General features: G+C 37.8%; 1 protein-coding gene across 7 annotated transcripts; it reads left to right on the top strand.

Annotated features, from left to right (window-relative positions):
• The first annotated feature begins 357 nt into the window (after window positions 1-357).
• Window positions 358-26972, top strand: si:dkey-37g12.1 (atrial natriuretic peptide receptor 1). 7 transcript variants are annotated; one of them, XR_007143618.1, is made up of 28 exons: window positions 358-612; window positions 1645-1818; window positions 1896-2017; window positions 2099-2188; window positions 2285-2430; window positions 3031-3152; window positions 3856-4002; window positions 4092-4246; window positions 6839-6974; window positions 7109-7200; window positions 7342-7474; window positions 8582-8660; window positions 9957-10056; window positions 10639-10737; window positions 10929-11006; window positions 11761-11865; window positions 12974-13045; window positions 14260-14407; window positions 15491-15661; window positions 16716-16890; window positions 19317-19454; window positions 19739-19862; window positions 21140-21208; window positions 21289-21463; window positions 22879-22977; window positions 23147-23238; window positions 24931-26737; window positions 26917-26972. XR_007143618.1 is itself a non-coding variant. In XM_027158101.2 (28 exons), exons 1-27 carry the CDS (start codon window positions 606-608, stop codon window positions 24976-24978), a joined length of 3096 nt encoding a protein of 1031 aa, XP_027013902.2. In that variant the 5' UTR covers window positions 358-605; the 3' UTR covers window positions 24979-25018; window positions 26472-26782. The 7 variants fall into 7 exon arrangements, 5 of the variants coding, with proteins under 5 accessions (XP_027013902.2, XP_027013903.2, XP_027013904.2 ...); XM_027158101.2 differs by lacking the exon at window positions 26917-26972 and having other exon boundaries at window positions 24931-25018; window positions 26472-26782; XM_027158102.2 differs by lacking the exon at window positions 26917-26972 and having other exon boundaries at window positions 15509-15661; window positions 24931-26467.

Genomic DNA, 26972 nt, shown 5'->3' on the forward strand with positions numbered 1-26972 from the left:
AGTTTCTCTTATGTTTGTTGAGCGATGCAGCGGTTCTTTAGTACTCATCTCAACAGATTAGCTTCTAAATGTTTCTCGCTTTAACTTTTACACCATCGCGATCTCGCTCCGTCAGTTCGCTAACTAGCCGAGCCGAGTCTCTGTAAATCAGTGTTGTGTAGCTGTATTACACTCTGGGACTTTAAATCCAATGTGCGCACAGACATCTCTTAAGATTGAGATCGTAGCAACATTTTCTCCTATTAAACATCATCATCTTCTTTTATTCACCTCTGTACAGCCAAAAGAACCCCACAAATGAATGAATCACACTTGAGCTGCTGTGTGAAAACAGGAAGTGATGTCACGGTTATCAGAGTAAACACAAATAAGTGTTTTCTTTTTCTGTAACGTAGGAGTTGCGAGTTCCCATGGACTGTACAGTATCTCGACTGGTTGCTAAGAAGAAGAACGTCAAAGCAAGTGACACGTCTGTGGAGCTCCTCTCGCTCCGGCTTCTCTTCTTTTCTCCACCTTTTTTTTTTTGTGGAGAGATTTAACATGTAAATCCTAAAGGAAACGACTTTCCGTGGAGTTTACTGGAGGTTTTCTTTCTTCTCCAAAGCATGAACAGTAAGTGATGAGAACATCTTTTGATTCAACACTGGATGGAAAATCTCTTCATTTCACTTTATTTATCTTGATAAACATGTTGATCTGCATCAGGGATGTGACTGGAATATTAATCATAATCATATAACTTTTTTCAAGTGTAAAGGGGAAAAAAAACGGGATTGAAAAGGTTTCACAGTGGGAATGGGATAAAGATTTGTCTTTTTAATCAACCTGGATGAAGCTTAAACAACAAGAAGATGCAAACACGCTGAAATCTCTCTGTGTGTGTGTGTGTGTGTGTGTGTGTGTGTGTGGTTCAGCTGAAAATATACTACAGTTTTTATTTTAGAGAGAGAAAGAGAGAGAGATTAAGTTTATAGATAGATAGATAGATAGATAGATAGATAGATAGATAGATAGATAGATAGATTATTCTAAATCTTCAGATTTTTATGAACTGAAATATGTTCTTATGTTTCTCAATCAGAAGTCAGTTCCTCAATTTAAAATAAAAAAAAAACAACAAAGCAAAACGGAAATATTTAAATATTTAATTCCTCGTCCACCGATGCGTACAGACGACATCTCCACTTCAACATTTAAAAACTATTCTGTTGATGGAAAATTAAATGGATGTAAAAATAAACAGTGACAGATTTTATCATCATCATCATCATCAGTAAAAGTCACTCGCCTCGTCGTCGCTCCAGTGATCTCCGAGTTCTTCGTCTTCAGTGTTTTTGTTACATCATTTTAGAGTTTGATAAAATGGTAATAAAGTCACAGGTCAGGATCTTAGCACTGATCCAGTTTCTGACTTTCTTTGAGGTTTGAAGCTTTGAGGTTTTTTAGGTTTCGCCACCCCACAGTTTCCACCATAATTATCACACAACATCAATAAATTGGCTTGAGGTTCAGAGACAAAAGGTTGGGAGGTGTCTTCCTAATCCCGTCATCTCACAGTTCTGAGCACCCCTACAACGGGCCATACCGTTACTTTAAGCTCCAAACATAGTCCTGGATATTTACCTATTTTCTGTTGTGTCTCAGCTCAGGTTCTGACAGTCCTGCTGGTGCTGGTGATGGTGTCGGTGTGTCTGAGCACCAGGTTCACCGTTCTCTTGGCCATGCCCAACACCTCCACACCGTTCAGCGTGGGTCGCATCGGAGCCGCGGCTCTCATCGCTGTCGACACGGTGAACAACAGCACCAGGATCCTGCCAGGTGGGCTCTTGGAGACTGGTACCAGTTCTGACTTTGTTTTATAGAAGTTCTGAAAATTAACCCACTGAGGTGTTTAGGTCACCAGCTGGACTTCCATTACGTGGATGATGAGTGTGACGATCTAGTGGGTCCGGGGAGGATCGTCGCTCTGCAGCACAAACACAAGTACAGTGCGTTCATCGGGCCGTGCTGCTCGAGAGTAAGGAATAAAGGAATAAAATAAAAACATGGAACAGAACTGCGTTTTTTTGGGCTTTCGTTTTATTATACGTCGTTTCAGGTGTGCGCTGTAACGGCTAAGCTAGCGGCTTACTGGAACATCGCTATGGTCAGCCCCGTTTGTGCAGATCAACAGTTTTTAGATAAAAAGGTAACAGACATATTAACAGTAATAATATATCATCAAAATAATATCTCACGCTAGCGTTTATTTTGTGTTTCCTTTCCTCACTTGTTCTGCGAGCAGGCGTTTCCCACTCTGACGCGAGTGTTCGGACCTTTCACTAAGTTGGGATCCTTCTTTGTAGAGATCTGTAAGCAGTTCGGATGGCGGCGGATTAGCATCGTTTATAACAGAGAACTCACTTGGAACACTCCGGCTGAGGGCATTCTGTGAGTGCAGTTAAGACCGGAGCGATCATTGAAGTAAAATTGTAGTGCAGCTCTGATGAAATGAAATCAATAGAAATAAATTAAAGTTGGACAGAAAAAAGTAACAATAAATAGTCCCTAGAACTACACAAACACTAAACACTAAACTTATTTTTACAGTCTTTTTATTTTTAAATAAAATTTATATAAATGAAATTAAAAAATATATTTTAATTAAACATATATTTTGAATTAAATTAAAATAAAACTTATTTTTACAGTATTTTTGAAAAACACTTGTTTTAAAAAAAAGTGCTTTATAAATAAACTTTACTTTGATTCAAATAAATAAAGCTAAAGTGAATGATTATTGAAAGGATGTAAAAATAACAAAATAAAAAACAGTAAATTACAAAAAATGTTGTAATTATTATTTTATTTTTTTTATTCATAATGATTTTATTTTTATTTTATAAATTATTTTATAAATAATTATTGAGACTATTTTTTTTTATGATAAAAAAAAATAAATAAATATGGCTGTAATCTCTTTTAAGCCTTGACTGGATCCCTGTCACGCTGCCTCTACTTTTATTCTCTGCATCATTTATTTTCTTCAAGGTACCAAGCAGAGAATAATAACATCACAGTGGCAAAGTATCTAGAGATCGATGGTCCTCCTACCCATAATTCCACTGTGCTCAAGTCGAGGGTTCTGACCGAGGTCTCCAGCTCGTCTCGCAGTAAGAAATAAATATAGATTTAATTTTATAGATTTAAGCTTCGTATCGATGTCGTTTATCATTTATACAGTAGTTTGTCTGTAACATGAAATTTTTATGATTTAAGAAGAAGGCTGTAGCAATGGACTTTTCATGCCAAAAAAAAATTGTATTTGTTAACTTTTTGGGTGAAATTATAGCTATGAACTTTTAAAGCTAAAACTCGAAAAGAAATTGGTAGCTATGAATTTTCACACCATTTAAGAAGGACCTCATAGCCATGAAGGTTTAGGGCGGTGTTTTAAGAAGAAATCGTAGCTATGAACTTTAAGAGCAACGATTTAAAAAGAAATTCGTAGCTATGAAGTTTTAGAGCAATGATTCAAATAGAAACTCCTAGCTATGAACTTCTTTGAGTAGAAACTTACATCATATCTAGAAAGTCGTGAACTTTAAGAGACACGATTTGAGAAGTATTTTATAACTAAGAACTTTTAAAGCAACATTTTTAAAAGACATTTGTAGCTATGAACTTTTAGATCCATGATATAAATAGAAACGTATAGCTCCAAACTTCCTTAAGTAGAAAGTCATGAACTTTAGGAGTCACAATTTAAGAAGATTCTGATATCTATGAACTTTTCGAGCCATTTTCTGTGGTAAAAGCCTCATTATTTTCACCTCAATGTTGTTGTTTTTTTTAAATATTTTTCCTGTGCTGTAGTTGTAGTGATCTCAGCTCATGGCGAGGTGGTGCGCAGTTTAATGATCGAAGCTCACGCTCAAGGTCTGACCAGCGGAGAATATGTCTTCTTCTGCTTCATGCCCTACAGTCAGGATGAAATGTTCGGTAGTTTCAAATGGAAACAAGGTGCCGTACTCCTAAATGATACAATAAAGTGAATTTGATGACAAAAATGTACCAAATGTCGGGATTTTTCTGATTTTTTAAACACTCAGGAGATGAGTATGACTCTGTGGCGAAGCAGGCCTATCAGGCACTTTTCATCTTGTCCATGTACAAACCTGATGATCAGCAGTACAGAGCGTTCTCTGAGAACGTCATCAAGAGGTCAAAGCAGGACTTCGGATACGTGTATGAACCTCATGAGCAGGTCGGTTTGGGTCTAATTAAATAAATAAAAATATATACTAATAAATATAACAAAAGTTTAACACAACCAGATTTTTTTTTTACCATTTTAAAATGAAATAGAAATATTAATAAACTATTTAATGTGTTTATTTAGTGCTAACTGGTTCTAATTAATGGCGTAATGTTTTAGATTCATGTTAAATGATATATTTAATATCTTTGGTTAATAAACGTAATATACACAAAATACTGAGAAAATGAAAAATATAGAAAAATATAGGAAAAAAAACAGCATTTAGATTTATTTTCTTTTGTGTAAATAAATGTAGATAAAAATGACCTTGAGATCTTTAGCTAGAAATAAAGATATTGGATTTAATTATAATTCTCATGTTAACTTTCCTCTTAACGTTTTTGTGCATATTGTTGTAAAAAATCTTAGTAGAAATAATTAAAATATTATTCCTTACAATACTATAACCAAAGTAAAGTATTAGGCCTTGCAAAATATTACAATTGCTGTCATAAGACATATGTAGGTGATGTTGTAGGCCAAAGATGTTTATTGTAACCAGATTCGGTGCTGTCAGGCCTAGTCAGTCTGAGCACATTTGTAATAACAACTTGTTATGTAGAAGGGAAAAGACCATGGTTCCCAGACCTTAGCTCATAAATTGTTATGGAAAATGAAGAACACCATGGTTCTCAGACCTTGGTCCATAGCAATAACATGTTATGTAGAATGAAAAAAACAGTGGTCCACAGACCTAGGCCCTGAAAAATAAGGGGAGGAAAATCTATAAATGGGCATTTGGTGCTCATAAACATGTTGTGCAGACTGAAGAAGGCCCAGGTGTTTAGTCTGAGGTCATGAAAAATAAGGGGAGGAAAATCCATAAATGGGCATATGGGTGAAAGGTAACGGGAAATAAGGGGAAATTTGGTCAGTGTGTTTAGAAAACATAGGAGGTAATGCCGGTAAACAAGGTGATATGGCACCTGGGCTCCTAGGAGCGCCAGGGTATATATTGAGAAGATATCTGAGGGTTTTTTTCGTTCTTCGGGGGGGCGAAGGTGTGTGTGCGCGTGGGCGCGTGCGGGCGCGTGCCCGTGTCCGCGGGTCAAGGCGGGTGGTTTTTATTTTTGCAAGGACGTCGCGAGAGTTCTTGTTTTTCTTGATTGATTTTGCATGACATGCTCTTTTTGGGGGGTTTTCATTTGTTACTTTGAATTTGGCAACTTTGTTACTTTTAATTTGCCAACTTTGTTACTTTTAATTTGGCAATTTCTCTTAGAATTTGTTGGCTGATTGACCACAATAAAGAAGTCATTCTCATCCAGGTCTGAGGAGTTTTCTCAGTATTTTTGTAGTAATTATAGAGTTAACAGTTAAGTTTAACTAAAACAGTCTTTAGTAACCAGAAAGTCTAAGTGTGGAGATCACCCTGCGATGTGTCGACTGGGAGACCGGCTCTGAGTTCCGACATATTTAATGGCACCCCAGATGGGACTTCAAAGGGGCTAGCGTGACCCGTGTCTGGGACCGGGACCACTCTCTCTGAAGGGTCACAGAGGTCGGCCATAATATTAGGGTAAGCAGACACCTGTTATATTCAAAGTCTGTGCGTAGTGAATCTGTGGCCTGAAAAGGGAGGGGTGGCCCTGGGAGGCAGACAGCTGCCCTTGAAGTCAAGAACTCCTAAGGGTGAAATATAAGAACTGGATAAAGTTGTTTTGATTTGTGACTGTGTGAGTGGCGGGGTAAAATCTCATGAGTGGATTCTGTTGTGAGAGACACACACACACTTAGAAAGAGGGAGAGGTGTGTGTGTGTGTGACAGAATAAAAATCTCATGGGTGAATTCTGTTGTGAGAGACACACACACGGAGAGAGCGAGAGACAGAATGAGGGTGTGTGTGTGTGTGTGTGTGTGTGTGTGTGTGTGTGTGTGTGACAGAAAAAAACTCATGAGTGAATTCTGGTGTATACATTTTGTTACTTATTTATATTTTTGGTATTAAGGATTGAGAATTCCTGTGGCGTACCGCCGGTGTGTATATAACTCACAGCCGGGACTGAACAGGCAGGTGGAGAAAACGCGTTGGCCCTAGATACCGCTGTCCGGCGAGGAAGGTCTAATTAAATAAATAAAAATATATACTAATAAATATAACAAAAGTTTAACACAACCAGATTTTTTTTACCATTTTAAAATGAAATAGAAATATTAATAAACTATTTAATGTGTTTATTTAGTGCTAACTGGTTCTAATTAATGGCGTAATGTTTTAGATTCATGTTAAATGATATATTTAATATCTTTGGTTAATAAACGTAATATACACAAAATACTGAGAAAATGAAAAATATAGAAAAATATAGAAAAAAAAAACAGCATTTAGATTTATTTTCTTTTGTGTAAATAAATGTAGATAAAAATGACCTTGAGATCTTTAGCTGGAAATAAAGGTAATGAATTTAATTATAATTCTCATGTTAACTTTCCTCTTAATGTTTTTGTGCATATGCTGGAAGAAGAAACCAGACACTTAGTTGTAACGTTAGAGGTCAAATTTGCTGTTTTCTTGTGTCACTATGTCACTCTAACAGGTATCGGTTCTGGCAGCTATAGCTCATGACAGCGTCTGGATTTACGCTCAGGCTTTACATGAAACGTTGAATGAGAACTCTGACCCCTTTAACGGGTTCGAGGTCACGCGTCGGATGTGGAACAGAACCATCACTGGTTAGTAAAAAAACACCTGACGTCTCTACTCTGAATTGATGCACTACTATCACAGAACCTTGAATTTAAAATAGCAGATATATTTCTATCCATAAAGGTTATTATGGGATGTTTCTTTGTTGGTGTCCCACCAGGTATCCAAGGAGACGTGATGATAGATGCCAGTGGGGACCGTGAGCCGGCTTATATGCTGGAACACATTCAGGGCAGTGACAGCCAGTGTCAGGTCTCTCTCTCTCAAACACACACACACACACACACACACACACACACACACACACACACACACACACACACACACTTTCTATCAGGATTCAGTACATTTGAGCTCACACAGCATTATGCTAATCCTCTTCCTTTTTTGTAGGTCATTGCTAACTACTTTGGTAAGGTGTACGAGGCAGTAGAAGGAATTCACATCATCTGGCCTGGAGGAAGGCAAAGTCCTCCTAAAGATTCCCCTCCATGTGGTTTTAAAGGAGAACGATGCGCCAGCTCGGGTACATTAAATGTAACTAGGGTCGGATAAAAAGTACAATATGACCTTCTGTCATAAATTAAAAAAAAAAAAAAAACGATCCCATGGTTGATTAATTTAGTAACAGTAGTAAGTGGAGTGTTAATAGTTGCAGTGTATTATTAATTTGTGTGTGTATGCGTGTGTCTGTGTGTGTGTTCACTGCATATAGCTCCATTCTAACAACCAAGGTCATTTTACAAGCATGTAACATAAATAATAATAATAATAATAATAATAATAATAATAATAATAATAATAATAATAATAATGAAAACAACAACAATAATAATAATAATAATAATAATAATAATAATAATAATAATAATAATAATAATAATAATGAAAACAACAACAATAATAATAATAATGATAATAATAATTATCATTATTATTACAACAAACATATAAACAACAACAACAATAATAATAGTAATAATAATAATATAAAAAATAATTATTAATTTTATTATTATTATTATTATTATTATTATAACAAACGACATAATAATAATAATAATAATAATAATAATAATAATAATAATAATAATAATAATAATAATTAAAACATATCATCACACTGTTTTTCAAATGAGGTTGGAATGATTTGCATTTCTTTATTTTTTTATTCCATTCGCAACCATTATAAGAAGTTTAACTACATCAGATCAACAGGGGGAGCTAGAGATCCAGATTTGCTCCTGCACCCTGAGCTTTTCGGACCCATCATGTGCTTTAACTTTTCCCCTTTATCCAACCACAGATTCATGACCTCTGATCTTCTGCTTTGATTAAAACAGAAGAATGGGGAGCAGAGAGAAAATATCGAGATTGTCCTGAATTATTCACACCTGCCTTCCAGATCTGAAACTGCGTCTTATTGGAATATAGATCCGACTTTCTTTTTTATTCTATTATTCTAGCTATTTTTAGCAATGTACTGATTTCTGTCCAGCCTTCAACGGACAGGTTAAAGTAATAAAAGTGTGAAAACTATTATGCAGTCAGGGTTTCTTCTGGCTAGACTGTATTTTAGAAAAAATAAAATAAAAAATGTGTGTGTGTGTGTGTGTGTGTGTGTGTGTTTCAGAGAGTAGATTTTCGATTGCAGTGGGTCTTATCGTGGGATTAATGGCCATAGGGAGTCTTTCGGTCACTGTTCTCTACAGGTAATTTTAGCACACAACTATTAACCTTTTAATGCACAATTAATTTTTTTTTTTCAATCACATAAAAAAGTAAGCAAAGTTTCCAGGCATGATGTAAACCTGCAGTGATAAATGATTCAGATTCAAATGACTTTATCCTAACCGTAACCCTAGCCCTAACCTTAACCCTAGCTTTAGCCCTAACCCAAAAACCTAACCCTACCCCTACCCCTAACCCTAGCCCTAACCCTAGCTTTAGCCCTAACCCAAAAACCTAACCCTAGCCCTAACCCTAACCCTAGCTTTAGCCCTAACCCAAAAACCCAACCCTAACCCTAACCATAGCCCTAACCTTAGCCCTAACCTTAGCCCTAACCCTAGCCCTAGCCCTAACCCTAGCCCTAGCCCTAAGTTCACATATCAGAAATCTTCAATAGAATATAATCAAAATGATTTTTTCACCATTTCTTCACTAAGTTGATGATTATTTCAAACCCTTATGATTTCTATCAACATCTCAGCTACCAGCATTTTTGTATCTGGAAAATATTTCAGTCTTCTGACTAATCCACCAGTGGAGGCATAGAATAACCTGCCTTGCATAAGTTACGTAAGTGTAAACGAGCCGTAAAGTTATTTTTAGATCATATTTTTAGATTCGGGAACTGAATATTAGTAAAAGAAGCTCCAGCTCCATGTGAGCATGACTCGGTGTGATAGAGATAAACTTGCATGAGAATAAACCGAGCGATGAAAGGACTTTCAGATGTAGAGATGGTGATGTGATAGTGGATTTATTTAACAGTTCAGTTAACTGTTCAAGGGAAACAAACTTTAAAGAATATGTCTGAATATGTCTTTTTTTTGTATTAGAATATTTTGTTCGGTTTCACGATCCAAGAACCTGCTCGTTCATCCGATCTTCTGATCGGCCAATCATGCGGCAGAAGCTCGATGCGTAATGCGGCGTAGATAAAGTTCAGGAGCTTCAGATAACGGTCATATCCGTGTAATCTCAGAGAATATAACAAGGACAAGTTCATCTGAAGTGAATAGAAGGTTGGAGAAATGTCTCTTGGCCAGTTTTGTGTCCACTTCAGCCTCAGGTTGCAGTTCTTGACTGAGAGAAGTCTTCTGTTGTTGTACTTATGGTTCTGTCTGTCTTAAGGCTCTGAGATGGTTTTTCTTATGTTTGGGTTTGTTCTCCTCTGATGTCTCTCAGATCAGATGTTAGATTAGATCTGAAGCTCTTGTCTTGACTGATCAGATAACTACAATGTTCAAGATGTGGAGTAACATCTCGAATCTTCTTAACAGGAAGTACAAACTGCAGCAGAAAGCCTCCATGATGCTGTGGAAGATTGATGTCGCCGATGTCATCATGATGGAGTCTCGCGGCTCGCCGGTGGCAGGAAAGGTGAGAGGTCAAAGTACAGAGATTGTGGACTATCTTCAAGTCAAGTCAAGTCAAGTCACATCCTGACCTGAGATCTTTTACTTTGTCATGAACACAGTAAAGGATTATGAACTTTGAACCTCTTTAGGACCTTTAGCTCGTGCAACCGTTTTAACCATTGCATGATTTTTTGTCTTTGTGTAGAAGGTTCACTGTAAATCACAGCCTACAGTAACATTATTGAGAACAGGAAGTTGTTTTGTGGCATTCCGTTCGAATAAAAAAATTCATTAAAGCCTAGCGAGTGCATCGGACAACATCCTGCTCTCGGGTTCACATATTATCTTTATTTCACACACGTAATAACTGCATGATAAATGGTTATATGTTGCACTGCATGTCGTTCCCTTTATGTCACTGACTGTGGTTTTGCATCTGGTCATAATGATAGGCCTTTCACTACGCTTGTTCCACGCTCATGCGGTTGCATCGGAACCATTCGGCAAGCTGATATTTCACACGTGCTGTAAATAAGTAGTTTTGGTGGCTCTCGTTTAAGGTGGTTAGATTTTCCATTTACACTTTCACTCGCTCCAAAAACAGACCCAGCTGCTGAGATGCAAATCCATACAGGCTTCACTCGAGTCCATAATTTGCAGCATGCAGGACAAAGCTTCAGCCCAGAGAACTGCAGTTTATAACGTGAGTATTCAAAGGCCTTGACATTTTTCATCATGTTAGTGCGTTAATTAACCTGGGAGTGTTTGCTCATGTTGTATAATTAACCTCAGACACGGTTTTATCAAAAGGCTCATAAATCTGTGTGGTTAAATGTTGCATAAATCTGCCATGTCCTAATTCTGTCCTGCTCGTTCATTGTGCTCGCGGTAAAGGGGACTGTTTGCTGCGTCCGCTTCCTGAGTGTGAGAAGTGTGCATCTAAGCAGTGACCTGCTGACCGAGCTAAAACGGGTGAGCACTTAAAGGAACAATGCAACACACAAGACTACAGTTGTTGGTATTATTATTATTATTATAATTATTATTATTATTATTTAATAAATATTTGTATATTATAAAAACACCTTCTAATATGTGTTTTTTTATAAGTAATTATTTGTTTGCTTTAATTGTTGGCGTTAATTCCAAGGAAATTAGTTATTAGCACAAGACATTAACACAGAGTCATAGAGTCCAGGCTAAGGCACTCTAGGTTTGGAGCCATTGTTGCATCTCAGGGTCCCAAGCTGTAGAGAACATTGAGTCTGAATATGTAGAGTCAAGGTTGAGTCGATAGTCCCAAGTTCCTCACACTAGGCCGAGTCAAGAAACCCAAGCTATAGAGTTCAGGTTAAGTCCAAGGCAAGTCCAAAGTAAAATTCAGAGTCCCAACCATAGAGTCTGACTCCACTGACTCCTTGAGATCCCAAGCTGTTAAGTCAGCACCAAGATTTGGGTCCTAAGCTGCAGAGTACAAACTGAGTCCAGAGTCCCTCGCTGTGAACACAGGTTGAGTCTAAAGTCTGAAATTGTACTGCCAAGATAAATTCCAAAGTATCCCAAACTCTAGAGTCCAGATCAATTCCAGAGAGCAATGACAACTTTTCATTTAATCCAGTTGACATGACTTAACTTCCAGATAACCTCACCGAGATAACTGAGAATCTTCACAGATGTTGGAAATAATTGAGAAACCCTGTATTTTATGTCCTAATGTTTATAAAAGTGCAGAGATTTGAGCCACCAGAACATCTGCAAGTTCGTTGGAGCTTGTCTGGACTCACCACAGCCGGTTATTCTGACTGAATACTGCCCTAAAGGAAGTTTGCAGGTTTTCATCTTTAAACTTATTTATTTTAGCAAATATTAAAGGCAGGGTCTCTGATTTTTGAAAGCCAATGTTGGCTTTTATAAAATCACCAAAACAAACACGCCCCTAACCCAAATGGGTCCCACCCCTGTATCGATAGCTCCGCCCACACATACATACGTAACCCGGGCGACTAACAGAAAGAAATGTGTCTTTATCATAGCTGAAGAGAAGAACAATACGATTGTAGATAAACAAACAAGCAAAAATGCCACACAAGCATAATGATGTAAAGGACAAAGGCATATATTAGTTCTGTGTAACAAAGCAAAACCAACGTTACTCACCTATCGAGAAGGAAAAAAGCGCCTCGGCGTCTTAAGTAAAGTCGGCCACATATTCACAGGTCGGAGTTTCCCGAGTCGATAACTCCTGAGCTAAACGCTGTTACTACACAAAACGCGGTTGTAGCTGCCTCTCTACATTACTACGATAGAAAAGAGGTGTTATTTGTGTAGTAACAGCGTTTAGCTCAGGAGTTATTGACTCGGGAAACTCCAACCTGTGAATATGTGGCCAACTTCCTACTCCTTCAGTTCTCTCCAGCGCTGGAAAGCTGATCCTATATTAACACGTCCTACTTCTTGTCCTTATCGTAAGTCTTTCTTCTCTTTCTTTCTTTGTTTTTATCCTCCATGTGAATGTTAAAACCGCTTTCTGCTAATGTCACACATGACATTTTGCTAACGAACACTCTCTCCGCCCATACTGACAAGCCCCACCCCGCCCCTTTCTGCTCATTGGCTACACGTTTGTTTTGATTTCTGTTTTGATTTTTGTTTATTATTCGGCCCGACTCAGTTTTCTGAAGCATTTCTCAAAAATCGAAGACCCTGCCTTTAGCCAACATCATGTATTTCCTGTAACACTTTAGTACAAAGCTTGACTTATTAGGTGACCGCTATTTAGAAAATTTGCTAATGTTGCTAAAGTTGCTGACATTAAATATAGCCTTTTTTTAATTTCTACTAAAGATAAATAAGCAAGATCTGTGAGATCATGAGTTAGAATAAAATCTGTAAACCTAACATAGATGATGTAACATAACATATGGGCTTTACATTGGCAGGACATTTTAAAGAACGACTCCATTAAACTTGACTGGAGCTTCAAATGTTCCCTCATGTTGGATATTGTAAAGGTACATGACTAATAGTGCAGTGTGTGCGTGCGTGTGTGTGTGTGTGTGTGTGTGTGTGTGTGTGTGTGTGTGTGTGTGTGTGTATATGTGTATGTGTGTGTGTGTGTGTGTTGTGATTAATCTCTAATGTTCCATTCCCCACGGTATTGAAATCTCCCAGCGAATATCAAGTTGCCTTCGAGGAATGCACATACTTGACACTTAGGAAAATTCTAACCTCGTTCTCAGGAAATAAAGTATTAGGGTTGAAACATTAAAAATGTCCCCATGTATAAATATATTACAGATTTCACTGTTATTAAGTAGTTTGTAGTCTAGTACAACTGTTGATGTGTGTTCTGGGACTATGGTTATGTGGGAGAAAACAAAACAAAAGTTATAAATAAGTATAAAAAGATATATATAAGAATTATACAAAATATAGATTTTATATTGAAAGGTGTGAATCTGAAGCTAGCAGACAGGGTTGCCAGGTTTAAGTGATTTACCTTTTTCAAGCTTATCTCTTCTAATTGTGCAGTACATAATTCAGTATTTCCTTTTGTTTGACATAGACAATGGATTTCACTTATTCACTGGCAATTTTTTTATTTTTTTCAAAAATAAACCTGGTGCAAAAAATACATCTCTGGCAACCCTGCTCAGGACATAAAGATCACTTTTATTAGCATGATACAAACAAGAGATGCACTATTCATATTTTCCGAAATACAACCACGTTTCCACGTTCTGTACAAACAAAATAATTAAAGGAGCAATATGTGATTTTTTTTTTTTTACATCCCAGCAAAGCCAGTAAAGAAAAGTTAAAGAATTAAAGAAATTAATTAAAGAAAACATGCAAGGATCAGTTTTAGGTCAGGTCTATCTCATAGGCCAATGTTTATAGAAAATAAATTGGTTGCAGTGCTAATTTCCGGGTCAGAAAAATGCATATAGATGCTTTAAATATAATGTAAATTATTTGCATAGACAACATTTTGACTCAGAAAAGCACTTAATCTAGGCCTCATAGTGACGTGTCAGTATGTCCATTCAACTTTTTGATCTTTCTGTAAAGTAACTATTCCAAAACTTAAAGTAAAAATATTTTCTTATATAGATGGATATTGATACAGAAGCTAGAAAGTCAGCATGCCGAACTCTGTGTATTTATTTGTTGTCTGCTATATTACTAATGAACCGTAAGAGAATACATGTGACCTCTGGTTTAGGGCATGGACTACCTTCACCACAGCCCCATACATTCCCACGGCCGCTTGTCCTCCTCCAACTGTGTGGTGGACAGTCGCTTCGTCCTCAAGGTCACTGACTTCGGCTTGAGCGAGCTGAGACATGCCGACACAGTGGACCACTGGAGCTGTGAGTTCATGTCTAGGGATTTAAGAGAGAAAAAACTACCACATATATTTGAGTTTTTTGGACGATTATTAAAGGGGCGGTATGTGATATTAAATCCGAGGTGATTTACACATTTTTCCTCATGCTGCTGCTTAAGGAAATTATCTCAAGGCAAATCTATTTTCAAAGAGAGAAAAATATAAACAGATGCTCTAATTGTTTAACCTAATTAAAGAAGCAGTATGCATTCTTTTACAGCCCACTGTTGTAAGCTAAGTGAATTACGATTGCAAATAGAAACATAAGGGTAACATTTTTTCTTAAACATTTCTTGATCTTTAAGAAAATAGTAGAACAAGTTATTGATCAAGAGGGCATGAAAAATGTGAACAGACGCTTTAAATGCTTAAACTTATTAAAGAATCAGTATGTGATATATATTTTTAATACCTGATACTGCCTGCAAGATAAAGTACATATTGGAATAGAACAAAGATAAAATGAGATGTTGAATGAAGCAAAGTTAGTGGAGCAAATTTATTGACCAGGAAAATGTAACCACACCTTTTAAATGATTGATTTAATTAAAGGAGCTGTGTGTGATTTTTGACATCTGTAAAATAGATGTATAGCAATTCTAAAAGGAACATTATGATAAAATAAAGGTCTCATAAAATGATGTTTGAAAATCAAGTGCAAGGCTTGTCATCCATTCACAATGAGCAGAGCTAATTTCTGGGCAGGAACAATTATAAATTGACACTTTAAATGACTAAACCTATAAGAAGTTCAGTATTTAAAGGCCATTTGCAGTAGAAATGTAATAAAAAAAATGTAGGATTTTTACAGATGTACAATTAAGCAGCCATTAACCTCGGAAGGGGCTAAATTCCAGTCCGGAAAAAAATGCGAGTGGTTGCTTTAATTGTTTAAACTCATCAGACAATATTACTACCACAGTTTCTTTGCTATATATGATTTGTATGTATGTCGTATTGAGAAACAACTTGAAATCTCTTTCTGAGCACTTAAAATTCTTTTTGAGGAAACTTCAAACTTTGTATCCGACCCTCAGAGACGGTGTTTGAATAAGTGAAATCTCAGTGTGTGTTTTTCATCCAGCGCTTTTATGGAGAGCTCCTGAGATCCTGAGGCAGACGGTGCGTGCTAACGGCACTCAGAAAGGAGACGTGTATAGTTTTGGCATCATCGCGCAGGAAGTGGTGTATCGCAGAGGACCTTTTTACATCCCTAACAGCTCCCTTAAGGCCAGAGGTGCGTCTGAGCCTCCGCACACTAATACCTTTAAATGCTTACGAAGGGCTCTTCTGAGTCAGGGTTTAGAAAGACGATACTGAGCCGTTCTCCAGAGACTTCACAAACTTTAAAGGAGTTTTGGACAGACTTTTAAAGACGTTTGTTTCCAATATAAACTAAAATTTGGTTATTTCCTACGCGGAAATTTATTTAAAGCCGAAGTGACCAGAGCCTTGAACTGGACTCCATTTCCCAGCAGCCACCATTCTGCTGATAACACACACCTGTTTCCCATTACACTCACTATACACACAACCCAGACACACAAACACTCGTTTCTGCGTCTCTGTTCCCAGAAGTTTGTTTGTTTTCTCCAAATCGTTTTCAAGATCTGGTTCTGAGTTTCTTTAATGTACTCCTTTGTGATCAAATAAATATTCTACGCTGGCATCCTGCTCCTCTAATTAGACTGTGGGAAGAATGTTACAATCTTATTTATTTATTTATCCGTTTATTTTATAATTCAAGGGTTAATTTTAAATATTACACTAAAAAATGCCCCAAAATATTTGGTAAAGAGAAAAAAATTCAGGATTAATTCAGGAACAAAATATTCCATAAGACATATAAAAAGTTTTCTATTTACAGTCTAGCATGTTAATTTAATAAGATGAATATTTTTTTTGTAAGGTGTTAGCAAGATTTGAGGGTTTTGTTTTTTTTTGGCTAATAAATGAAATTTAATTTGCATAAAATGTCTCATTTGCATAGAATCATCAGGTAAAGTTGCTTGTGATGTGGTGTTTAAAAAGATTTATTAATAAGTCATTATTTATTTATTTATTTATTTATTTATTTATTTAATACAAATAAACAATAAGTAATAAATTAACAAGAGAAATAATAATAATAATTTATTATTATTATTATTATTATTATTATTATCATTAAAAATGATACTAATAATAATAATAATAATAATCGTAAATTAAATATGAATGTACTTCCTAACAAGTGATATGAATTTTGTAGGATTTCTTTCTCTAATGTTTTTCCTTCCTCTGTCCCTCAGAGATAGTGGAGCTGGTGAAGGAGGGCAGCTGCAGGCCGTTGCGGCCCCACGTGGACGCATCCGAGTGTGAGGATGGTGTGGAAGCTCTGTTACTAAGCTGCTGGAGTGAGAGAGAGTCAGAGAGGCCGGATTTCTCCTCGCTCAGAACCACCGTAAAGAAAATGTGCCCCAGCGGGTCAGTACCGATGCGGCATTTCAATTCTGTTATTATGTTATCCAGAAGAAATCGGGGACAGAGCTTACTTTACTGCCTGGACTTTAAATAAGTTACATCAGGCCAGAAATGAAGACCGATGATGTGACGTGAAATGGAGCTCAGAGATATTTGTGACTTCCTGTCATGCTCTCTCTCTCTCTCTCTCTCTCTCTCTCTCTCTCTCTCTCTCTCTCTCTCTCTCTCTCTTTATAATGTCTCTATAGATGTTTAAGGAGAGGTCATGGACACATGATTTCAAGAAGAAATCAGTATTAGCTATATTTTTATAGGTACTTACTCAGTGCGTAGGGAACTAATATATAATGGCTCTGAGGAATCGTTCAAGCCTTCTTGAACAAATATTAGAGCACAATGAGATCAGAGACACAAACTAACGAGGTACTGTCATCTATTTTGTTTTACATTTGTGCTTCATTCCTAGGTACCATTCAACCTTTAACTATTTTTATTCATGTTACAAAGTTCTTTTTTTTTACCTTCTCCATGTCTGTTTATCTTCCCCATCTACCTGCTTGAGATGCCAGATTTTCGTACGTTCCTCTGAAAAGCGTGAGGTCAGGAAGTAAAAGCGCTTACTTATGAGTCACACACTGACGAGCGCTGAGTCACTGATTTGCCGCAGGGCCTCGATTACAGACTCTATATCTTAAACACCACACCTCACCCCTGATCCCTGTAGGAATAAATGGATCCACCTGAAGCTGATCCTCCGTTTTCCTGACCTTTGAGGTCACCCGTTGAGATGGAGGTATTCATCCTGGGACTCATTATGAGCAATTAGTGCGAGAGCATTTGTGACAGACCTGGTTGTGAGCTTAGACACTTCATTTCTTATTCAGTTGTGTTTAGCAGGGTGTATGTCCTATGCAAAAGGTGCCATTACTTATGAGTGGTTACAGGAAGCTGCTTCTTTTCTTTCCTCTCGTCCTCAGGATGTGTGAGTTAGAATTGCTCTGCCGTGCCTTTCGCTGTTAATAAAAAGGAGCAGAAGCGAGACACAGATGATCATTAATAACACTTAGTGCTGATGGCACTTAATGAGCTACACAAACACACGGCATGATGGGACGCCTCCGGGGACCAATGACACGCAACGAAGAAGACACGGCGTCCCCCAGGAAACAAAGCTGTCACCGTGTGTCACGCAAAGTGTCCTTCCTGCGCCTGTAGATGGGGAGAGAGGGAGAGAGACAAACAGACAGACAGTAGAGAAAGTAGTAAAGAAGAGGAAGAGAGAGAGAGAGAGAGAGAGAGAGAGAGAGAGAGAGAGAGAGAGAGAGAGATTCATATAGGACTAGAAAAGACTGAAGTAGAAACTGACACAAAGTTTTGAGACAGGTCAAGAGACAGACAGATAGCATCAAGACAGAGAGACACAAAAGCAGACAAGGAAACTGGTAGAGAGAGATAAATAGACAGCTACATATGCAGAGAGAGAGAGAGAGAGAGAGAGAGAGAGAGAGAGAGAGAGAGAGAGATTTACAGTATATAGGACAAGAAAAAACTGAGGCAGAAACTGACAGATAAATTTGTTGAGAGACAAACCGAGAGACAAAAGAAAGCAGCAGCAAGACAGAGAGATGGAAAGGCAGACAAGGAAACTGGTAGAGAGAAATAAATAGACAGCTATATTTGCACAGAGAGAGAGAGAGAGAGAGAGAGAGAGAGAGAGAGAGAGAGAGAGAGAGCGAGACCAATGGAGAAAGTAGTATTGAGACACAGAAGAAAGATAGCGTGTGTGTGTGTGAGACAGAGAGAGAAAGAGATTTATATAGGATGAGAAAAGCCTGAGGCAGAAAGTGACAGATAAAGTTGTTAAGAGAGACAAACTGAGAGACAGACAGATAGAGAAGGCAGCAGCAAGACAAAGAGACAGAAAGAAACTGGTAGAAAGACAATAAAGAGACAGATACATTGTCAGAGTGAGAGAGACAGTAAGATAAAGAAAGTAGTAGAGAAACAGATTGGTTTCATTCATTCAAAAAAATAAGGGGGTGAAAACTTTTGCACTCAGGCGCAAACAGTACAAACGTGTTGCTATGATGTTTCAGAGCTTCATCTAAATATAGGTGTTTTTCTAATAGATTATGTTTCAGTTGTATTAGTGTGTATTCTGTTGAAGAGCTCTCTTTATCTCAGTCAGCGTCATTAACAGGAGAAAGTTATTTATCTCTCGCTAAGTGTGCTAAGTGTGTATCTGTAGAGTGTGTGAGTCAGAAAGTCCTGACTCGATGGTGACTCCATACATCATCAGAATGTTATCTGTATAGACTCAGGTTTCTCGGGTTGGTTGTGAAACAGGTTTTAGAGTCAAAATGCATCCAAATGTGTGTGTGTGTGTGTGTGTGTGTGTGTGTGTGTGTGTGTGTGTGTGTGTGTTGTAGTGAGAACATCATGGATGATCTGTTGTCACGTCTGGAGCAGTATGCGTGTAATCTAGAGGAGGTGGTAAGCGACCGAACGGCTCAGCTGCAGGAAGAGAAAAAGAAAGCCGAGGCACTCCTTACCCAGATGTTGCCACGGTAACCTCTCTACATCCAATCAGTGACACATACACACTTCTGAGAATGTATGATGATCAGATACTCTTGCTGGCTCGCATTACTTTAGCCTTAAGCACATTAGCCATCTCGGTATCTCTTGATCGTATAGAGCTCGTATATTATAGCAGATATGTAGTGATGTATATATCGTTGATGAAGTTGCCAGATCCTCGCTCGCACCTGTTCTGCCGCCTGACCTGAGAACCACGTGATGAATTTAAAGAGCCTCTTAAAAGCCACTTGACTTTCCTGTGTATTTTTAGATCCGTCGCCGCACAGCTCATAGCCGGGAGGACGGTGCGGGCCGAGACCTACGACTGCGTCACTGTTTATTTCAGTGACATTGAAGGCTTTACGGCCATGTCGGCCTCCCTCACGCCCATGCAGGTGATTACTGTCGCTAAACTACAATGCTCACTAGTCTGAAGGATTTGAGTGAATAAATGAGATTTGAAGATGAAACAGGAATAGAGAACGATTAACGTACGATAAATAATGATATATCTAACAGTATAATCTAATAGTAACAGTGCAACAGCTGCAACAGCGGTCTGAACAGACTGGTCAGGTAAAGCAAGCTAACTAATAAAGGATGTTCAGCCGGAGTAGTCTGGTGAATTAGCTAACAGAGCCATGATGCTAACTGAGTGAGATTAGCTAACAGAACCATGATGCCAACTGACTGAGTTTAGCTAACAGAACCATGATGCTAGCTGGGTGAGATTAGCTAACAAAGACATGATGCTAACTAAGTGAGATTAGCTAACAGAGCCATGATGATAACTAAGTGAGATTAGCTAACAAAGCCATAATGCTAACTAAGTGAGATTAGCTAACAAAGCCATGATGATAACTGAGTGAGATTAGCTAACAGAGCCATGATGATAACTAAGTGAGATTAGCTAACAAAGCCATGATGCTAACTAAGCTAGATTAGCTAACAAAGCCATGATGATAACTGAGTGAGATTAGCTAACAAGGCCACGATGCTAAATGATTGAGATCAGCTAACAAAGCCATGATGCTAACTGAGTGAAATTAGCTAACAGAGCCATGATGCTAGCTGGGTGAGATTAGCTAACAAAGCCATGATGCTAACTGAGTGAGATTAGCTAACAGAGCCATGATGCTATCTGGGTGAGATTAGCTAACAAAGCCATGATGATAACTGAGTGAGATTAGCTAACAGAGCCATGATGCTGAGTGAGATTAGCTAACAAAGCCATGATGATAACTGAGTGAGATTAGCTAACAGAGCCATGATGCTAACTGAGTGAGATCAGCTAACAGAGCCATGATGCTGAGTGAGATTAGCTAACAGAGCTAACATACAATTTTTTTCACCTAAATCACCTAAAGACAGGCTTTTACAGGAAAATAATCAACTTCTGGATTAAAACAGGAAGTCTGCTTGATCACAAGTTGCACCCTGTTGCGTTTTATTCCTTAGTTATGTCTCTACATCACAGACCTTGTGGAACCGTAGAGACTGAAGAGCATTGCTGTCATCAGAACATCGGAAACCATTGTCATCTCCTCGGCATGTGTGTTTGAAGAGCTGCATGCACGTGTGGAATCTGAAACGTGTGTGAGAATACATGAGCTAGCGTGAGCGTGCATGGAAAGTGAAACTATAACAAAAGCCAAAGTGTTTTTTCTGAAAGGTGGTGAACATGCTGAATGACTTGTACACGCATTTTGACAACATCATCGACAACCACGACGTGTACAAGGTTGGTATGTATAAAACGTGAAAGGATGACTATAAACAAAACCAAAACTTTTGCACATCTGGTTCCTTTGATCTTCTCAGGTAGAAACGATAGGCGACGCATACATGGTGGTGTCAGGGCTTCCGTTAAGAAATGGAGACGAACACGCCAGAGAAGTAGCCAGAATGTCCTTAGCCGTGGTGCAGGGCATGGAGAACTTCGAGAGCGTACACGTTCCTCAACAGCGACTGAAGGTCCGCATTGGAATCCATTCAGGTTAGACTCTGAAGAACTTTCATGTGCGTCTACGATTACTGAAATAACATGGAGACTGGAGGATAAGGAGATCCGTCACGAATCAGGATGTAGGATCTAGACAGTAGTATGGGCTGCTTGTTGCTCTAGAACAGTGGTCCAAAACCCCCGGACCAAATGGTAGCGGGCCACCCAAGGAACATTAAATTATTTCCATTTTATTTACTGTGGTGTATTTCTCTCGGGTTTGTGCGACTTTCCATGGACGAGAGGTTAACCGGGAGCTGAGAGACGTCACCTAAAGCCGCACCGATACCGCGCATGCGCAAAATATCATGATATCTGGCCGGGTTTAGGTGACATCTGGAGCTGAGCGGCTGCGAACGGCAGTGGTGTTGTAGCTTTGGTGGAGAGAGAAGGTGTGTATCGCTCTTCTCTCTGTTCACCGGTACTTTGTCATGTTTAACAGTGCTTGGTGTACGTGTATATTGTGTTTGCTCAAATTTAACCCACAGATTAGCAACAATGAGCACGAAACAGACGTCGTTAGGAAGTTAGAAACTCTGCCGGTGTTCTGGATTAAAGTCATGGCGGAATACCCTGAGATTGTCACCACAGCACTTACATCCCTATCGCCATTTCCGACATGCTATCTGTGTGAAGCGGGGATTTCTGCAGTGACGGCAACCGAAACAAAACAACGAAATAAACTGGACATAAGTAACACACTTCGGGTGTCATTGTCTCCTATTACCCCAGATGGAACCGTCTCGTTGTAAAGAAACAAGCTCAGGGTTCTCATCGATTTAGCGTTGTAGTGAGTTAAAAAGGCATGTTTAAATACAATTAAACTAAAATTATTAATTTTAGTTTAATTGTATACCAAATATAGAAATTGTCAAACATTGACCGGTCCGCGGCGAAAAAAAGGTTGGGGACCACTGCTCTAGAAACCTGTAGGCCAGTCGTTATTCGTTTGGTTGATTGTTGTGTTTTTTTTAAAATGGTATCACCTTTTGTCTGGAGATGAATCGTAGCCTTCTAGAAGCTTCTTAGTTTTTGTTTGTTAGTTAATGATAGGTTGTAGCTGAAGCTCTTGAGAAGAAGTTCAATGGATTAAAGCTTAATGAAGGTATTTGGTGCCAGTTTTCTAAACAGGTTCATTAAGGGTTTTTAGGAATGGTTTAGATTTTGGGAGGGTTTGATAAGACCTAAGATGGTTGTAGCAAGTGACAGGGTCTAGATGTTGTGAAAAATGTTCGCAGAGTATTATTGGATGTTCAATGGTTAATGGGTTTAAAGAGGAGTTTACACAGAAACGTTTGTGAAAAGGAAAATCCTTTGGTTTGTACCAAGCGTTTTTACCAAAAATTGATTTAAGGTTCCAGATTTCCAGATAATAAAAATGTGAAATTGAAATTTTCTGTCTGTTCCAGGCCCATGTGTTGCCGGCGTCGTTGGTCTAAAAATGCCACGCTACTGCTTATTTGGAGACACTGTCAACACTGCCTCGAGGATGGAGTCATATGGTTTACGTAAGATAACATCCTGGGAATGTTATGACAACAGTTTGATAAGGTCTAGCTCAAGTGTCCTAAAGACTGCATGCACTGAAGCCACGGCATTAGATACATTTTATCTGCTAGACTTTTAGACACAAGGTTATTTGGAAGTTTAAAAAAAAATATGTTACTACTTCTTCAGCGCTGAAGATCCATGTGAGCAGTTCTACTAAATCTCTACTGGACACTTTTACAACATTCCAGTGCGAGCTGAGAGGAGATATCCACATTAAGGTACGGCACACGAGTGCAACTTCGGGCCACTCCGCTCCACAGGCTCCGTTCATGTTCTCTGAGTTCATTTAGGGCGGTTCAGATGGGTTCTAGCTTTTTAAAGGTTCTTTTCAGGGTTCTTAGAAGAAATACTGTCTATAGTTGTTCTGATCAAGCGTTCTTCTAATGCAAGGGTGTCCAATCTTATCCACAAAGGCCTGTTGTGGGTGCAGGTTTTGTGCAAGAAATAAAGCAAAAGCCACACCTGATTTCACCTGTTTAATCAGTTGTTCTTGGCTTTTGGTAGACTCTGGTGTGGCTTCTGCTTGGCTGGAATGAAAACCTGCACCATACAGGCCCTTTCCGGATAAGATTGGACGCCACTGGGTTTTGAGCTTCTATCTACAACAAGAGTTCTCTGAATGGGTTCTAGCATGGAATGAGTGTCCAGGGTTCCAGCTGTCTAGAAAAGTTCGTTAAAGTTGAATAAACTTAGTACTTGCTTTTTAAAAGGATTTGGCAAGGGTATGCTGGATGGGTTCTAGCTGTCTATACGGGTATGTCTAGGGTTCTTTCTTGTTAAGGGCGATTCATACGGGATCTAGCTTTCTAAATATATTTGATAAGGATTCTTAGACTTGACCTCTTAGAAAAGGGTTTATCAATTGGGTTCCTCAGATGGTTCTGGTTGAGATTCTAAACAGCTCTATAAAGGCTTCTTGGATGGGTTTTATCATTCCAAAGGAGTTCAGCATGAGGTCTTTGGGTGGGTTCCAGCATGGTTCTTTCCCTCTAAAGGAGTTAATTACATTGGATTTACAAATGGATTTGTTAAGGCCATGTTGGATGGGTTCCAGCTTTCTAAAGGTGCATGTCTAGGGTTCTAGCTTTCTGAAGTTTCAGATGGGTTCTTATTCGGGGTGTTTAGATACTCATAGCTTCTCAACCCTTATAAAGTCCAGCATTTGAAGGGTGGGTGAGTTTTTTAAAGGAATATTTTCTAACTAGGCATGTTTGGATAGTTATAGTATTTGTCTAGGGTTCTTTAAATCGACTCCTGCTTCTAAAGACCTTTATATAATGTTCTATATATCTTTGTGGGCTCTTTAAAGGTTTTAGATGCTTTTCTATTAGGGTTCAGCAAATATTTTTGGTGGGTTCTAGCTTCCTAAATAGTCTTATGAAGAATTTAAAATGTTTAAGTTGTTTCATCTTTTTAAAGAGTTACTCTAATAGACTTTAGCTTCTGATGACATTCCTGTTTCTAAACAAATTTCTGATTTATTTTTTAAAAGATGTTTAGTGAGCTTTTGTGTTTTAATTTTTTAGTTAAAGCATTCTAAAAGTTCCAGTTTTGCATCATTTAAAAAATTACCTCAAAATTACCTCATTTTAGTGAAGCTGAAATTATTATAAAAATGTCAGAACAGAACAAAAGCATTTGGAAGTATTTTTTTATTTTTTACTTTTTTATAAAGCTTTTTATTAGTATTTTAACCCTTTTGTCACGAAAAATTTTTGTATCAACGATAAAATCAGAAACGATCCCATATTTTCTCGTCTATTATTTTATAATTCTAGAATGTAAATCATGAAACGTACAAATAACGCGTTTTTTTAAATCCAAACATTTTTTTTTTAAATCAGAATTTATGTTTTTGTATCAAAGTCTCTGTTATGGTATGATATCTGTGTGTTTTTTGTCTGCTGCAGGGAAAAGGTTTGGTTAGAACCTACTGGCTTCTGGGAGAGCGGCGCTGAAGATACTCTATAGTACTCTATTGCTCTTCTTGAATAGAAGGTTTACGTTTCTCCAATATCACACTTCACTGAGCAAATTTCAAACTAAATTGATTTCCACACTGTATCGTTTGTCTGCGGCTGCGGTTCTACCTGTGCTGAGGAAAATGACATTATTGATGTGTTGTTGATTAAGTGCTAATTTCACCCGCCATGTAGCAGCGAGCAAACACAACCTCATTATGTTCAACACAAACAGAGTTTGAGATGCGAAAAGGAACACGATCATTTGTTAATGACTAGAAAACTTCAGTACCATTTTTTTTTTATTGTGAATTTGTAAGGAAGAAAAGTTCAGGAAATATTTTTTTTCTTAAAAAGTGCTATATTCCTTGAGATCTATTGTTAATTGTTAATGCAATATATTTTACAATAGTTTAATAAAACCTTAACTTATAACCTGTTTCTCATTCTTTTCTATTTTGTAATAGAATCTTTTCTAGAAGATAATTAATATATATAAATATTTTTTTACCAGCAATTTTTACTCTTAAATAAATTAATTAAATGTTTTTTCATTGAATATATAGTTTATATTTTATTTGCCTGTGAAATCCCAGTAAGGATCAAAATTTAAAACTTTCACAAATCAAAAGCATTTTCAATCTCTATCTGCACCGACCCCCCAAGCCCCACACCCAACACCGCCACCACCACAACCCACCATTAAAATCAGACATAAAATGACGGCCGGCGTCTCGTCTCTCATCCAGCGTTTGGTATTTAATCGTCTGGACCTCATGTTGCAAATCACATATAAAGTTAGAATAAAAAAGGCGAATTTATTATTTTATTTATTTATTTTTTTTGCCAACTCAATTCATCTCTGTCCATAATTCAATTCAATTCAGTATTCTATTAGATTTAATTTTAATGACTAGCAAATTATTTTCTTTTATCTTTTTCTCTAAAACTGATTTGGATTTGGATGACTTTGGATCTCAGGTCTAGTATCTTCATCCTCATCCTCATCTTCATGCTCATCTTCAGTACTGCAGTGTCTTACAGATAATAACAGACGATTATTATTTTTTTTTTTTGCTTGTGAACAAAAAAGAAAAAAACATCAAATCAATCTTTGCTTTTAAGCGTCTTATCTCGCTGCTTTGTCATGGAGACAGGAAACTAAGATCTGTCTTATCACACTTGATCGGTTCTCATCCCAATAGTAAACGCTGTTGCCGTTATCATCCTCAGCCATCATTAAATTACCATTGAACATTTTTAGTTTCACGGTAAACAAGTACCAAAACAAACCAAGGCACAGGACAAGAACTCAGAGGAAAGGACACATTCTTTATTCAGACGTACACATTATACATCCCATAACCGTGTGCTCCGGTACATCTGATCAAATGTACGTTATCATCTTGTGCTGGTTAATATTATGAACAGCAGCTACACTAATTCCTCTTCACTTGCTTCTCTTTTTCTACCCATCCCTATGCATCTAGACATTGTACCAGCTCCAGTTGGATGAAGATTTCTGACCTTCAGTGAGAAGATACCACCTCCATGTGGTGTTTGAGGACAACATCCTCCTAATCAATACGCAATTGTTATCACAGACTGTATCTGACTGTAGAAAGGACATGATTCATAATATCACTATCTAGCATTTATAACAGGTTATAATCACAACCTACGGTGTCACCCAAATGAGGATGAGGTTCCACTTTTGTGTCTGGTTCCTCTCGAAGTTTCTTCCTTTACCATTCAAGTGAGTTTTTCCTTGCCAAAGGTGCCTGAGTCATGAATGAATAATAAATAAATAAATAAACAAACAAACACTAAAGACCAAATGCACATTATCATCTAGTGCTTGCTAATATTATGAACAGCACTTACACTAATTCCTCTCCACTGCTTCTCTCTTTCTACCCATCCCGAGACATCCAGAAATTGTACCAGCTCAGATTGTTTTCCGTGTTATGAAGATTTTGGACCTCCACTGA

This window comes from Tachysurus fulvidraco, chromosome 7 (assembly GCF_022655615.1).
Source record: "Tachysurus fulvidraco isolate hzauxx_2018 chromosome 7, HZAU_PFXX_2.0, whole genome shotgun sequence".
Lineage (NCBI taxonomy): Eukaryota > Metazoa > Chordata > Actinopteri > Siluriformes > Bagridae > Tachysurus > Tachysurus fulvidraco.